Genomic DNA, 14,378 nt, shown 5'->3' with positions numbered 1-14,378 from the left:
AACATCACCCTAAATGGAGAGAGTCTGAAAGCATTCCCCTTGAGAATAGGAACCAGACAAGGATGCCCCTTATTACCACTCTTGTTCAACACTGTGTTGGAGGTCTTAGCCAGAGCAATTAGGCTAAATAAAGAAAATAAAGGGCATCCAGATAGGTAAGAAAGAAGTCAAAGTATCTCTATTTGCAGATGACATGATCTTATACACAGAAAACACTAAAGAATCCTCAAGAAAACCACTGAAACTAATAGAAGAGTTCAGCAGATTATCAGCGTACAAGATAAACATACAAAAATCAGTTGGATTCCTCTACACCAACAAAGAGAACATTGAAGAGGAAATCACCAAATCAATGCCATTTACAGTAGCCCCCAGAAGATAAAATACTTAGTAATAAATCTTGCCAGAGATGTACAAGAAACCAAAAGAGACCTATAGAAGTGGAAAAACATACCTTGTTCATGGATGGGAAGACTTAACATAGTAAAAATGTCTATTCTACCAAAAGCCATCTATAGATACAATGCAATTCCTATCCACATTCCAACGACATTGTTTAATGAGATGGAGAAACAAATCACCAACTTCATTTGGAAGGGAAGGAGGCCCCGGATAAGGAAAGCATTACTGAAAGAGAAGGACAAAGTGGGAGGCCTCACTCTACCTGATTTTAGAACGTATTATACCGCCACAGTAGTCAAAACAGCCTGGTTCTGATACAACAACAGACACATAGACCAGTGGAACAGAATAGAGAATCCAGACATAAATCCATCCACATTCGAGCAGCTGATATTTGACAAAGACCCAAAGGCAGTTAATTGGGGAAAAGAGAGCCTGTTTAACAAATGGTGCTGGCATAACTGAATATCCATCTACAAAAAAATGAAACAAGACCCATACCTCACACACACACAAAAAAAATACCTCACAGCATGCACAAAAACTAACTCAAAATGAATCAAAGACCTAAACATGAAGTCTAAAACAATAAAGATCATAGAAGAAAAAATAGGGACGTTACATGGCATAAACAGGATACAAAACATTACTAAAAATGCCAAAGAGAAACCAGATAACTGGGAGCTCCTCAAAATCAAACACCTATGCTTATCCAAAGACTTCACCAAAAGAGTAAAAAGACTACCTACAGACTGGGAGAAGGTTTTCAGCTATGACATTTCCGATCAGCACCTGATCTCTAAAATCTAACCGATTTTGCTAAAACTCAATCACAAAAAGACAAATAACCCAATTAAAAAATGGGCAAACTATATGAACAGGCACTCCACTAAAGAAGACATTCAGACCACTAACAGATACATGAGGAAGTGCTCAGGATCATTAGCCATTAGAGAAATGCAAATCAAAACTGCAATGAGATTCCATCTCACTCCAACAAGGCTGGCATTAATCCAAAAACACATAACAATGAATGTTGGAGAGGTTGTGGAGAGACTGGAACACTTATACACTGCTGGTGGGAATGAAAATGGTACAAACACTTTGGAAATCGATGTGGTGCTTCCTTAAAAAACTAGGAATAGAACTACCATACAATCCAGTAGTCTTACTCCTTGGAATATATCCTAGAGAAATAAGAGCCTTTACACGAACACATATATGCACACCCATGTTCATTGCAGCACTGTTTACAATAGCAAAAAGTTGGAAGCAACCAAGGTGCCCATCAATGGATGAATGGATAAAGTTTGGTATATTAACACGATGGAATACTATGCATCGATAAAGAACAATGTTGAATCCATGAAACATTTCATCACATGGAGAAATCTGAAGACATTATGCTGAGTGAAATCAGTTGCAAAAGGACAAATATTGTATAAGACCGCTATTATAAGAATTGGAGAAACAGTTTGAACAGAGAGAAAATATTCTTTGATGGCTACGAGAGGAAGTAGGGAGGGAGGGAGAGGGGTATTCACTAATTAGATAAGTTTCATTTTAGGTGAAGGGAAAGACAATACACAATACAGGAGAGGTCAACACAAATGGACTAAACCAAAAGCAAGGAAAGTTCCTGAATAAACTGAACGCTTCTAAGGCCTGCGTAGCAGGGGTGGGAGTTTCAGGATCATTGTTTCAGGGAACCTCTAAGTCAATTGGCATATTAAAATCTATTAACAAAACATTCTGCATCCCCCTTTGAAGAGTGGCGTCTGGGGTCTTAAATGCAAGCAAGTGGCCGTCTAAGATGCATCAATTGGTCTCAACCCACCTGGAGCAAGGAAGACTGCAGAACACCAAAGACACAAAGTAATTATGAGACTAAGAGACAGAAAGGACCACATAAACCAGAGACTCCATCAGCCTGAGACCAGAAGACCTAGATGGTGCCTGGCCACAACCGATGACTGCTCTGACAGGGAACTCAACAGAGAACCCCTGAGGGAGCAGGAGAGCAGTGGGATGCAGACCCCAAATTCTCATAAGACCAGACTTAAATCTGACTGAGACTGGAAGGACCCTAGTGGTCATGGCCCCCAGACCTTCTGTTGCCCCAGGACAGGAACCATTCCCAAAGCTAACTCTTCAGACAGGGATTCAACTGGAATAGGGAATGGAAAATGATACTGGCAAAGAACGAGCTTCTTGGATCAAGTGGACACATGACACTATGTTGGCATCCTATGTCTGGAGGGGAGATGAGAGGGTAGAGGGGGCCAGAAGGTACCTGAATGGACACAAGGAAAGAGAGTGGAGGGAAGAACTGTGCCATCTTATTAGAGGGAGAGCATTTAGGAGTGTATGGCAAGGTGTATGTAAATTTTCGTATGAGAGACTGACCTGATTTGTAAAGTTTCACTTAAAGCACAATAAAAATTAAAAAAAAAAATTTAGGTGGAGAATAATGTACATTGGTTAATTTTTGAGTAGAACTGACTGAACTCATTGATTGCTTCTTCTAAATGATAAATAATTTAATTATAGATAAAGACACAGACAGATACAGAATATACAGTACAATTTCCTTAAAAAACTTTAGATCCAAGTAATTCTTGAAAAACTTAAAACATAATCATATATAGAGCATATTATCTGATTAGCTATAAACTTATAGAAGATAGGTTAGTGTAAACTCCATGTCATATCTCTTCTCCAAGATTTAGAATAGTTAAATGAGGAATATTTGGAGCTAGGTGGGTGAAAAAGGGGCTTTATCATGGGAAAAAGTCCCGTACGTGTGGAGAAGGCTAAGTGATAGGTAGCACGTGCTTTCCCTACTTTTTTACTTTAAATTAGGAATCTCACCACTAAAGCATTTTTCTTAAAGTGTAATTATAGATTTCCACCAAAATACAAATGCCCCTAGTTGGCATAGCAGGCATGTTGGAACAATGGAATACCCATTATTCCAGCATTATGGGACTATTGGCTGGCCATACTGGGTTAGGCAAAAGTCATAAAAGAGGGTCATAGTAACTTCAGGTGCATCATGGAAATTAAGAAATGAGATGGGGGACATTACAACAGACCCAAATGATATAAGAAGGATCATAACAGAGAGCTATGAAAAACTATACTCCAACATATTTGAAAATATTTGAAAGTCTAGAGGAAATGGACAAATTTCTAGTAACACACTACCTACATAAACTAACTCAAACTGAGTTAGAAATCTGAACAGACCCATAACAGGAGAAGAGATTGAAAATGTAAAAAGACAAACAAATAAACAAAACTCCCCAAAACAAACAAAAAAACAGCACTGGCCTGGATGGCTTCACTGGAGAATTCTACCAAACATTCAGAAAAGAGATCACACTATTATTACTCAATCTATTTCAGAGTGTAGAGAAGGAAGGGATACTCCTGAATTCATTCTATGAAGCCTGAATAACCCTGATAACAAAGCCAGCAAAGACACCACAAAAAAAGAACATTACAGACCAATATCTCTTATGAATACAGATGCAAAAATTCTCAACAGAATTCAAGCCAATGGAATTCACCATATTAATAAAAAAATACACCACAACCAAGTGGGATTCATACCAGGTATGCAAGGATGGTTTGACATTAGAAAATCAATCAACATAATCCACAGCATAAATAGAACAAAAGAAAATAATCACATGATCATCTCGGTCAATGCAGAAAAAACATTTGATAAAGTCCAACACTCATTCCTGATAAAAACTCTCAATAAAATAGGAATAGAAGGAAAATTCCTCAACATAATAAAAGGCATCTGTATAAAACCAACAGCCAACATCATTTTCAATGGAGAGGCTGAAAGTTTTCCCTTTGAGAATGGGAATAAGACAAGGATGCCCTTTAGCATCAGTCCTATTTAACATTGTTGAGGAAGTCATAGCTAGAGCAATAAAGCAAGAAAAAGAAATAAAGGGCATCTAAATTAGTAAGAAGGAGTAAAACTATCCATATTTGCAGAAGAAGTGATACAATACACAGAGAACCCTAAAGATTCCACAGGAAAACTACTGGAACTAATAGAAAGATCCAACAGAGTAGCAGGATACAAGATCAACATACAAAAATCAGTTGGATTCCTATACACTAACAAAGAATACTACGAAAAGGAAATCAGAAAAACAATACCACCTATAGTAGCACCTAACAAAATAAAATACTTAGAAATAAATCTAACCAGGGATGTAAAGACCTATACAAAGAAAACTACAAAACACTATTGCAAGAAACCAAAAGAGACCTACATAAATGGAAAAATATACCATGCTTATGGATAGGAAGACTCAACATTGTGAAAATGTCAGTCCTACCCAAAGTAATCTACAGATATAATGTAATCCCAATCCAAATGCCAACAACATTCTTTAATGAGATGGAAAAACTAATCGTTAACTATATGGAAAGGAGAGAGGCCTTGGGTAAGTAAAGCATTACTAAAGACGAAGAACAAAGTGGGAGGCCTCACACTACCTGATCTCAGAGCCTACTATATCGCCACAGTAGTCAAAACAGCCGAGTATTGGTACAACAACAGACACATAGACCAATGGAACACAATTGAAAACCCAAATGTAAATCCATCCACCTACGGTCAGCTGATCTTTGACACAGGACCATAGTCCATTAAATGGGGGAAAAGACATCACTTTGCCAGCAAAACTGGATGTCCATTTGTAAAAAAGAAGAGAAGAAACAGGACCCACATCTCACACCATACACAAAAACTAATTCAAAATGGATAAAAGACCTTAATATAAAACCTAAAACAATAAAGATCATGGAAGAAAAATAGGGACAATGCTAAAGGCCCTAATATATGGCATAAATAGGATACAAACCATAACTAACAATGTACAAACACCAGAAGGTAAACTAGATAATTGGGATCTCCTAAAAATTAAACACTTATGCTCATCAGAAGACTTCACCAGAAGAGTAAAAAGAGAACCTACAGACTTGGAAAAAATTTTGGGGTATAACATATCTGACAAGGGCCTAATCTCTAAATAAAAAGACAAATAATCCAATTAAAAATTGGGCAAAGGATTTGAACAGACAGTTCATCAAAGAAGACTTTAGGTAGCTAACAGATACATGAGGAAATGCTCGTGATCATTAGACATTAGAGAAATGCAAATCAAAACTACAATGAGATACCATCTCGCCCTGACATTACTGGCAAAGATCAAAAGACCAGAAAATAACAAACGTTAGAGAGATTGCAGGGAGATTGGAACTCTTTCTGCTGGTGGGAATATAAAATGGTACAACCCCTATGGAAAGCATTATGGTGCTTCATCAAAAACTAGAAATACCACATGACCCAGCAATCACAATCCTAGGAATATATCCTAGAGAAATAAGAGCAGTCATACGAATAGACATATACATGCCCATGTTCATGGCAGCATTATTCACAATAGCAAAAAGATGGAAACAACCTAAGTACCCATCAACAGATGAATGGATAAACTATGGTACATACACACAGTGGTATACCATACAATGATAAAGAACAATGATGAATCCGTGAAACATCTCACAACATGGATGAATCTGGAGGGCATTATGCTGAGTGAAATGAGTCAATCACAAAAGGACAAATACTGTATGAGATCACTATTATTATGAAAACTCAAGAAAAGGTTTCCACACAGAAAAAGACAATCTTTCATGGTTATGAGGAAAGGGAGAGTCTGGGAGGGGAAATCACTAACTAGATAGTAAATAAGTGGTAACTTCTGTGAAGGGAAAGACAGTGCACATTATAGGGGAATTCAGCACAATGCGACCAAGGCAGTCATAGAAGTTTCATAGACACATCCAAACACCCTGTGGGACCAAGTTATTGGGCTGAGGGCTGGTGACCAGGGTCTCAGGAGACATCTAGCTCGATTGGCATAACATAGTTCATAAAGAAAATGGGAAATGTTAGTCCAAAGGACTAATGGACTACAACTACCACAGTCTTCTCCAGCCTGAGCCCAGAACAACTAGGTGGTGCCCAGCTACCACCACTGACCACTCTGACAGGGATTACAATAGAGGGTTCCAGACAGAGCAGGAGAAAAATGTAGAACAAAATTCAGATTCACAAAAAAAGACTAGACTTACTGGTCTGACAGAAACTGGAGGAACCCCGAGACTGTGGCCCCCAGATACCCTTTTATCTCAGAATTGAAGTCACTCCCGAAGTTCACCCTTCAGCCAAAGATTACACAGGTCCATAAAACAAACAGTAATATACGTGAGCAACATACATCTCTGCTCAGTCATGTAAGTGAGACCAAATGGACAACATCTGCCCAAAAGCAAAGTTGAGAAGGCAGGAAGGGACAGGAAAATGGGATGAATGCAAACTGGTAACCTGGGGTGGAAAAGGGCAGAGCGTTGACACATCCCTGGGATTGCAACCAATGCCACAAAACAGTTTGTTTATAAGTTGTTGGATGAGAAACTAATTTGCTCTGTAAACTTTCATCTAAAGCACAATTTAAAAAATCTTCTGCCAAAGCCCTACCAAATATGAAAAATAAGTTGTGCTTTCCCTATTATAGCACTCCAACCTGGGATTGTGACACTTAGTACTACATTCTCTTTAAAGGCCCCACTGCTTTTTAAATACCCGTACCAGTGGTCTTCAGTCAGTTAATTGCAATTTTTCAATTCATGTCCAGTTAGAAACAGCTGTTGTAACCCTACTCTCTGATTATAAGGGTTCTGCTGTTGGGGGAGCAGTCTATTTAATCCCCACATGTGAAGCCACTTACCCAGTCTGTCATCCACACCCCCTCATCTCCTGATTGTCAGCACCCATGTTCCTCCTCTTGGCCAGGCACAGAATTGCTCAGGAAGGGCTTGGCAGAATTCCTGATCTGTTTTATAAGGTGGATGGGCAGGGAGAACGAGAAGTTGAAATTCAGACTAGTCAAATTCAGATCTATGTGCTACGTAAGTATTAACTGTTATTATTATTAATTATGCATATGATCTTATTGTCATGGATAAATGCGTTAACTATATATTATTTTTATCATTAGTAACTGTAGTATTTTAGAAAAAGAAAATAGATGGGGCTTTTGGAAACCATGTAGCCCAAACCATCATTTTAGTAAATCTTTAGACTTTGGTGTGCTAAGTTCTCATAGTGGCGGCTGTGTTGGTTGTCTTCTGTTTGCCCCTCCAAGTTTACTTGCCGCCCTTCTCCATTCACCTCTGTGTCCCTGAAGGCTGACTTGTATGGAATATGTCAAAGGTTTCTTTGCCTTCTGGTTTCCCATTGCATTTGTCCGTGGGGGAGCACTGGCAGGAGTCTGGAAGAAGGGTGAGGTGGAGATGCGGGGTCACTGTAGGCTGACTGTGTCCCTTGATCAAAAGTCACTGCTCCTGTCAGGCCACCCTCTCCATACAGCTCCAGGTTCTGGTAATCACTCCTTCCCGTTGACACGTCAGGCCTAGGGATGGTTAAAAAAAAAAGCTTACCTGTTTCTGGTCTGAAGTACTGGACTATCCCTTGTGGTTTCCCTGTGCTCTGACTGCGCTTTTATATAAACAGTCCCTTTATTAAACTCTCCTCATATTTTTCAACTTGAGGGTACCTTCTGTTTCCTGCCAAGACCTTGACTGATAGAGTTCTATAACCCAGGTCTATTGGAGAGCCAACCCTGGCCAAGACTCCATCAGTCTTGAATCCCAAGTGACTGATGTCAACAGAGGCCTCCTGGCCCAATCCATGGTGGGCATGTCATATGAGCAAGGAATAAAGCTTCTGTTTTGTTAAATCATTGAGATTTTGAAAATTTTGATACTGTAGCATAAAACAGCCCATCGTACAGAGGCTGTTTTCTCAACTGTAAATTAGGGGAAATGATAGTACTATCCATCTTTTACAGGGTTTTATGATGACTAAATGAGATTGCAAGATGCTTAGCATAGCAATTGCTTCATAGTAAGTCCTTAATAATTGTTGTTGTTATAATTAACATTGTTATCCTTTCTTTAACATTGGGTTAAAAACAAGGCAGATCTTCATTATCTACTGTATCACAACAAACTAGGTTTACGTAAAGGCTTTGGAGTCACTGAGTGGCGCAAACAGTTAAGCGTTCATCCACTAGCAGGAATGTTAGTGGTTGGACCCCACCCTCGTGATCTGCTTCTGAAAGGTCACAGCCTTTAAATCTCTATGGAACAGTTCTACCCTGCACACATGGGCTTGCCATGAGTAAGAATCAACTTGAAGACAACCAACAACAGTGTAACAATCACTTTTTGTAAGGAGTCACAAATATAATTCATATAATAAATAACTCAAAAATAAGGACTTTTTTTAGCCTGATTGCTAAAGATTTTCCTGTTGTGTAACCTGATAAGCTGTACATAAGGGTGAAGAAAAGAGATTGACTTTGCGTTTTGTGTTAACATTTGTATTATGAAGATGGCATGTTCTTTAAGAACTACATCCTATTGATGTTTGTTTAGCATCTGAATGCTTAAAATAGTGATTTTAGCAGCTATGTGTATAATAAGGAGCCCGGTGGTGTAGAGGTTAAGAGACTGGCTGCTAACCCAAAGGTCGGCAGTTCGAATCCACCAGCTGCTCCTTGGAAACCTTATTGGGGCAGTTTTACTCTGTCCTGTAGGGTCACTATGAGTCTGAATCAACTCAATGGCAGTGGGTTTGGTTTTGGGTATATAATTATCCGGAGCAACCTCATGATATAGAGACATTTTTCAAATCCAAATTATTCTTTACTTACCTTCAATAAAATGAATTAAATGTTTTGAAAAAGAAGTGATGTGGGCAATGTAGCTTTGGAATCTCCCTTAATCCCTAAGAAAAATAGAGAAAGCAGGACTTTAAAAAAAGATAGAGACAAAACTACCTGACAGTATATCCCCATCAATCCCAAAAGATAAACTGGGCGTGGGGGTCAAACTGCCAGCAGCAGTGAGACTTAGGCATAGGAATAGCAAGCAGCTGTGCAGGAGAAAGTGGAGGGGAGAAAAGGGGGCTGCTGATCATTTTGCTTGTCAGGGACCCAGAGGTTTCCCACAGGTGTTAACACTCAAAAGGGAGAGTCCCCACTGGGAGTAAAGAACTTTTTGGGCATATCTGATAACAGTTAAAACTGGGAGGGGACTTTGCAGGCTTAGCTTGCGGGCAAGTACAAGGATACTAGAGGAAGTTAGAGGCTGCTGGAGTGACCTGGGCCTTCAGGGCTCTCAAAAATACCCAGTGAAGAACCCTTTGGAAGGACAGAACAGCTCCGTAAAGATGAACAGCTACGACCCCAGACTGACAAGGCACTAAGGAGAAAAAAAAAAAAGGCAGAAAGCAAGCTCAAATACTAATGGAGGAGGGGACAAGAGGAAGTGGATTTTATAAAGTACTGGAGAGGTGGCTTTATAAGACCAAAAACCTGTTGCTGTGGAGTCGATTCCAACTCATAGCAACCCTACAGAACAGAGTAGAACTGCCCCATAGGGTTTCTAAGGAGCAGATGGTGGATTCAAACTGTAGACCTTTTGGTTAGCAGCCAGACTCTTAACCACTGTACCACCAGGTGGCTCTACAGAGATGCTGTGTTTGTAATACTTCAATATAAAGCCAGAAGGGGGAACCCTACAGCCATGAAGCTAGGAACATTATTCTGGGCTCATTTCACTCCTACCCATCTCACTTCAATATGAGCAGCAGAAGTGGATTGAGGTTGAACTCCTTGCAAACATATTGTAAGAAAAAATGAGGATAACCTCTCTACAGATAATTAAGTCATACCAGAAAAAATAGGCCCTGAAAGCAGACAAACTTTATTAATATTCTAAAAAGAACTAAAGGAAATTAAGACAATGATAGAAATTATGGAAGAACTGCATACATCAGGACTGGAAAATTCAGAAATGAGAGAACTAGACAATAGGGTGTTATGAAAAGAGAGCTGACAAAGGAACGGGGGGGGGGGAGGAACCTATAGAAAAAAGGAGACATAAAAAAGTTTAAAAAAATGGGCAGAACCAAACTATAGTATCAGAGAATGTACCTCTGGGTGATCAAACTATAATGAAATGCAAGGAAGTGATTACTATTAAAGATAGATTAGCAAAGGAAAGGGTTTAAGATTGGGATGGAACGTAGAGGGAGGGGCGGCTTCCAGGATGGCTGACAAAGTTCTGTTTCTTGAGTTGGATGGTAGTTACAAGAGTGGTTGGCTTATAGTGACTCATTAGACTATACGTTGATTTGGTTTTCTAATAGTGTCCATTAATAATACTTTCGGCTGCAAGTAACAGAAAATCCTGGGCTAATACTAGCTTAAAATATGTGTCTACCTTGGGTAACAGTCCAAGGCTGATGCCATGGCTCACACTACAATCGGGTATCCAGGCACTAGGTCTTTCTACTGTACTACCCTTGGATTTCAGTTACACGCTACTTGTGCAGTGGAGGCAAGACGACTGTGCCATATCCAGCCTCTCCTTCCTCTTCCAGGCAGAAGGAGGCAGCACTCACTGCAATGGAGGCTGGGAAAGTGAGTTTTTAGCTTTTAAAATCCTTACGGTTTAAGCTCACAAAGGAGAAGGTAGCTATGTGTGAGTGTTGAGAGAGGCATCATAGCTGTATGTATATATATCTAGAGCAGTGGTTCATTACCAGGGCAGTTTTTACCACTGGGGGTCATTTGGCAATGTCTGGAGACATTTTTGGTTGTCACAATTAAGGGAGGAGGGGAGCTACTGGTATCCTGTGGACAGAGGCCAGAGATACCGCGCAACATGCTACAATGCATGGAACAGCCCCCCTACAACAAAGAATTGTGTCAATAATTATGTCAATAGTGCTGTGGTTGAGAAACCCTGCTCTAAAGCAGTGGCTCAAAATGTGTGGTCTGGGGCCTCCTGGGCATTCCTGAAACCCTTTCAGGGGGTCCATAAGATCAAAACTATTTTAATAATACTAATTATTTGCCTTTTTTACTCTCATTCTCTCACACATGCACAGTGGGTTTTCCAGAGGTTATGCAATGTTAAATATCTATCTGTTGCTCGAATGCAGAAACAGATGAGAACCACCTGTCTTCCATTAATGCAGACATTAGAGAGATTTGCAAAAATGTAAAACAATGGCGCTCTTGTCACAAAACTTTTTTTTGTTTTGGAAAATATTTTGCATTGAAATATGTTTGTTATGATATAATGAGTTTATTATTAATTTTAAATTAATTAATAGTTTTTATTTTGTTTTATTTAATAATACAGTAAATATTGAAAGCTATAACCTACAGAAACAAAAGCTCCTTGGGACCTCAGTAATTTTTAAGGGTGTAAAGATGTCTTGAGATCAAAAAGTTTGAGGACTGCCTATTTAGAGACTTACCTGGTTTTTAAATGCCTGAGAATTCTGCAAAAATATAAGATGGGGAATTATGTATAGTCTGTCATTTTTTGGGTCATAAATGAAGACTTTCATTACTCCACAAACCTCTATTAAAGCCTTTTTCGTGCCCTGGTTCTATGCTAAGTTCTGGGAGTACAGTGGTCAATGAAATAGGGTTCTTGCCATCAAAGAGATTTCAACCCACTGAGGGAGCCAAGGAGCCCTGGTAGCACAGTGGTTGAGAGCTATGGCTGCTAACCAAAATGTCAGCAGCAGTTCGAATCCACTAGCCACTCCTTGGAAACCCTATGGGGCAGTTCTACTCTGTCCTGCAAAGTCACTGTGAGTCAGAATCGACTCGATGGCAATGGGTTTGGTTTTTTTTGGTTGGGGGAGCCAAATCACATTAATTGTGATCATTTTTTAAGTTCTCTAATAGAGGTATTGAAGGAGTTCTGGTGGCGCAGTGGTTAAGTGCTTGGCTGCTAGCCGAAAGGTCAGTGGTTCGAACCCACCAGCTGCTCCACGGGAGAAAGATGTGGCAGTCTGTTTCCGTAAAGATTATAAACATTACAGCCCTGGAAGCCCTACGGGGCAGTTCTACTCTGTCCTACAGGGTCGCTGTGAGTTGGAATCGACTTGACAGCAACGTGTAAATAGAGGTATGTTTAAAGTGTGATGAGATTACAGTGGAAAGTGTAGTGTTTTGGTACAGTGTTATTAGAATCAAGCATCACATCAAACCTCATTAAGATTAGGAATATTGCCATGTTAGTTTCTGCCATAGACAGACAACCCATGTTTGATTCCTTTTCTCTCTCCCAAACCACCCATTCCCACCTAAGATGGGAAGTGCTTCTATAAATCTGTAATCAATGGTTTAAGGTCAGAAACTGAAGCTAATTTATGTGCTTGTTGGAATTTTTAGTGACCGTACTGGCAATATTTAATGAATTGCATGCAGACGTGGACCTTTATGCACTTCTGTTTGGAGAAAGCGTCCTAAATGATGCTGTTGCCATTGTACTGTCCTCGTAAGTAACAGTATTTCTATCTCATTATACTGTCGTTGTAAGTAACAATATTTCTGCCCAGGAAGAAAGACTCTGGTTTCCTGAATGCTTTGGGCTAAATGGAGAGACCTGTCTTAAAGTGTTCAATATTGAATTGAGTTTTTTTTTCTAAATGAGATTTATCAGTTTTGTTGGTACAGTTGTGTTGCTTTGTCCAGTCGGCAGTGATCAGAATGCTAACACCTTAAGTGAATATACAATGGGTAGTGCTCACAGAGTATAGGTATCTCTGTTTGTAAATGTTTCTAGGTAAAGCCAGTGCAATCTTTTAACTCTCTCTTCTTTTTTAACTCCAGGTCTATTGTTGCTTACCAGCCAGCGGGGCTGAACACTCACGCCTTTGATGCTGCTGCCTTTTTTAAGTCAGTTGGCATTTTTCTAGGTATATTTAGTGGCTCTTTTACCATGGGAGCTGTGACTGGTGTTGTGACTGCTCTAATATCCTTTTCGTAGTTTCTGCTCTTACTTGGGTACTCTTATGTGGCATTAGGCTTTTAAAAAGAAGGTTCTTAGCTCTTCCTTTCAGATAAGAATCTGAAATGGATTGTTCCACTGGGCTGTCATGCATCCTGAAATGTGTCCCTTTAGTGAAACATGGAGGTTGAGTCCCTAGCTAATTAAGGCTGAGAACACTTTTGGTAGTGCAACTCTGTAGACTTTTGCGTTTTCTCTCCCTTTCATATGAACTGGTTGGAGATGAGAGCTTAAGGGAAACTTCAGTTTTAGGGGAGTGAAGGGAGCTGAGAACTGGGGGTGGTGGCTGAGAATCAAGGATTATCTCACGGAAGGAAGGCCAGAAGGCCAAGAGGAAGCAGACTGTGAAATACTTAGCCTCAGGATTGCTGCTGCCGCCTACTGTTCAGGGCCATATGGTGTTAACATGGCCATAACTAGCTGGGGGCTACCAGTGGGAATTACTGAAGTCAGCCTTTCTTAAGTCAGGACTGCACAGTGTTTACTTTTGAAAAAGTATAAAAGGCAAAAGGGGTCACATATTGTATGATTCCATTTATATGAAACGTCCAGAATTGGTAAATCCATAGAGACAGAAAGCAGACAGAAAGTTGCCAGGGGCTGGGGGAGGGCAGGATGGGGAGTGACTGCTTAATGGGTGCAGGATTTCCTTTTGAGGTGATGAAAATATCTTGGAATTAGATAGAGGTAGTGGTTGCACAACATCGTAAATGTACTAAATGCCACTTCAAAATGGTTAATTTATGTTATGTAAATTTCACCTCAATTAAAGAAAAGAATAAAAACAAAGTATGGAAGAGGTGGGGCGGGTAGCCCTCCCACGCGTGTTTCTGAGCCCTTTATCACGTCTTCTTTCCTGTGCATTTACATCAGCAATTCACAAATGCAAGCCATATCATTTCAACATGTAATCAGTATAAAAATTATTAATGGAATTTTATACTTTCAATTTTTGCACTAAGTCTTTGAAATCTGGTGTATATTTTATGCTAACAGCA

General features: G+C 39.7%; 1 protein-coding gene across 2 annotated transcripts in view; it reads left to right on the top strand.

The window, feature by feature from the left end:
• The window catches only part of SLC9A7 (solute carrier family 9 member A7), a 289,782-nt gene that overhangs the window by 166,824 nt on the left and 108,580 nt on the right, over window positions 1-14,378 (top strand). For both annotated transcript variants that reach the window (XM_023557924.2, XM_010597732.2), the window contains exons 6-7: window positions 12,762-12,867; window positions 13,203-13,344. In XM_023557924.2, the coding sequence (XP_023413692.1) occupies window positions 12,762-12,867; window positions 13,203-13,344 (248 nt within the window). The remainder of the gene's footprint in view (window positions 1-12,761; window positions 12,868-13,202; window positions 13,345-14,378) is intronic.

The sequence above is a fragment of the Loxodonta africana genome, chromosome X (genome assembly GCF_030014295.1).
Source record: "Loxodonta africana isolate mLoxAfr1 chromosome X, mLoxAfr1.hap2, whole genome shotgun sequence".
In the NCBI taxonomy this organism is placed as follows: domain Eukaryota; kingdom Metazoa; phylum Chordata; class Mammalia; order Proboscidea; family Elephantidae; genus Loxodonta; species Loxodonta africana.
This window is presented reverse-complemented; position numbering and strand designations above follow the sequence as displayed.